The sequence below is a fragment of the Myotis brandtii genome, unplaced genomic scaffold (assembly GCF_000412655.1).
Source record: "Myotis brandtii unplaced genomic scaffold, ASM41265v1 scaffold1026, whole genome shotgun sequence".
NCBI lineage: Eukaryota > Metazoa > Chordata > Mammalia > Chiroptera > Vespertilionidae > Myotis > Myotis brandtii.
The window spans coordinates 722,300-723,222 of NW_005353435.1; the positions used below are offsets into that span (position 1 = coordinate 722,300).

The 923-nt window shown below is 63.9% G+C and overlaps 1 protein-coding gene across 1 annotated transcript in view; it reads right to left on the reverse strand.

Annotated features, from left to right (window-relative positions):
- The window catches only part of CAPN9 (calpain 9), a 41,813-nt gene that overhangs the window by 32,859 nt on the left and 8,031 nt on the right, over nucleotides 1-923 (reverse strand). The window contains exons 3-4 of the mRNA XM_014535958.1: nucleotides 530-663; nucleotides 291-318 (exon numbers count right to left, since the gene is read on the reverse strand). Coding sequence (XP_014391444.1) covers nucleotides 291-318; nucleotides 530-663 — 162 coding nt within the window. The remainder of the gene's footprint in view (nucleotides 1-290; nucleotides 319-529; nucleotides 664-923) is intronic.

Genomic DNA, 923 nt, shown 5'->3' on the forward strand with positions numbered 1-923 from the left:
CTGCACGCCCCCCATTGGGGATGTGCCTGCAACCAAGGTACATGCCCTTGACCGGAATCGAACCTGGGACCCCTCAGTCCGCAGGCCGACGCTCTATCCGCTGAGCCAAACTGGTTCGGCAATACAAATATATTTTTTAAAAATTGAAAGAAAGGAGCATCGTGAAGGGGGGAAACGTTGACGTCAACATCCACGTGGTTCGTGGCCAGATGTGTGAGCCGCCCCAGCGCTTGGCGGCAGTGGCAGCAGGACCAGCTGTTCCAAGCACATCAGCATCACCCTCTGCCCACCCTCCCAGCCCCTGCTGAGGTCAGATTCCTGACACAGGGAGAGATGGGGGGGGGGCACACTGTGCTGGAGCCTCTCCGTTCCCACCTCCAGCCCTGAGTGCGCCCCCAGCAGGTGGGCCCGGGACCCACACCGGGGACCCCGAGCTGAGTCTCCCTGCTCCATAGAAAGGGGCAGGGGAAGGCCCGGGAGGGGGGCGGCCCCGGGAGGGGGTGGCCGGCAGGGAGCGGGCGGCACTCACTTGGCGTAGGCCTTCTCCAGCAGGGCGCTCCAGAACTCGTTGTGGTCGGCCGAGTGCAGGAAGATCAGCCGGTCCCTGAAGGTGGGCAGCCGGTCATCGACCACCACGTCCAGCCACTCGCTGTGCTGCCAGAACTGCGGGCGGTGGGGACGGACGGACGGACGGACGTCGGGGTGAGTCCCACGGCAGGGCCAGCCCACGGCCGACGCTCATCACTTTGCTTTTCCTCCGTCCGACCAAAATGCCCCAGGCCCACCTGCTTGGTCAGGGCACGTGCCCGGGTTGCGGGCTCGATCCCCGGTGTGGGGCGTGCAGGAGGCAGCCGGTCCATGATTCTCTCTCATCATTGATGTTTCTCTCCTCTCTCCCTCTCCCTTCCTGTCTGAAATCAATA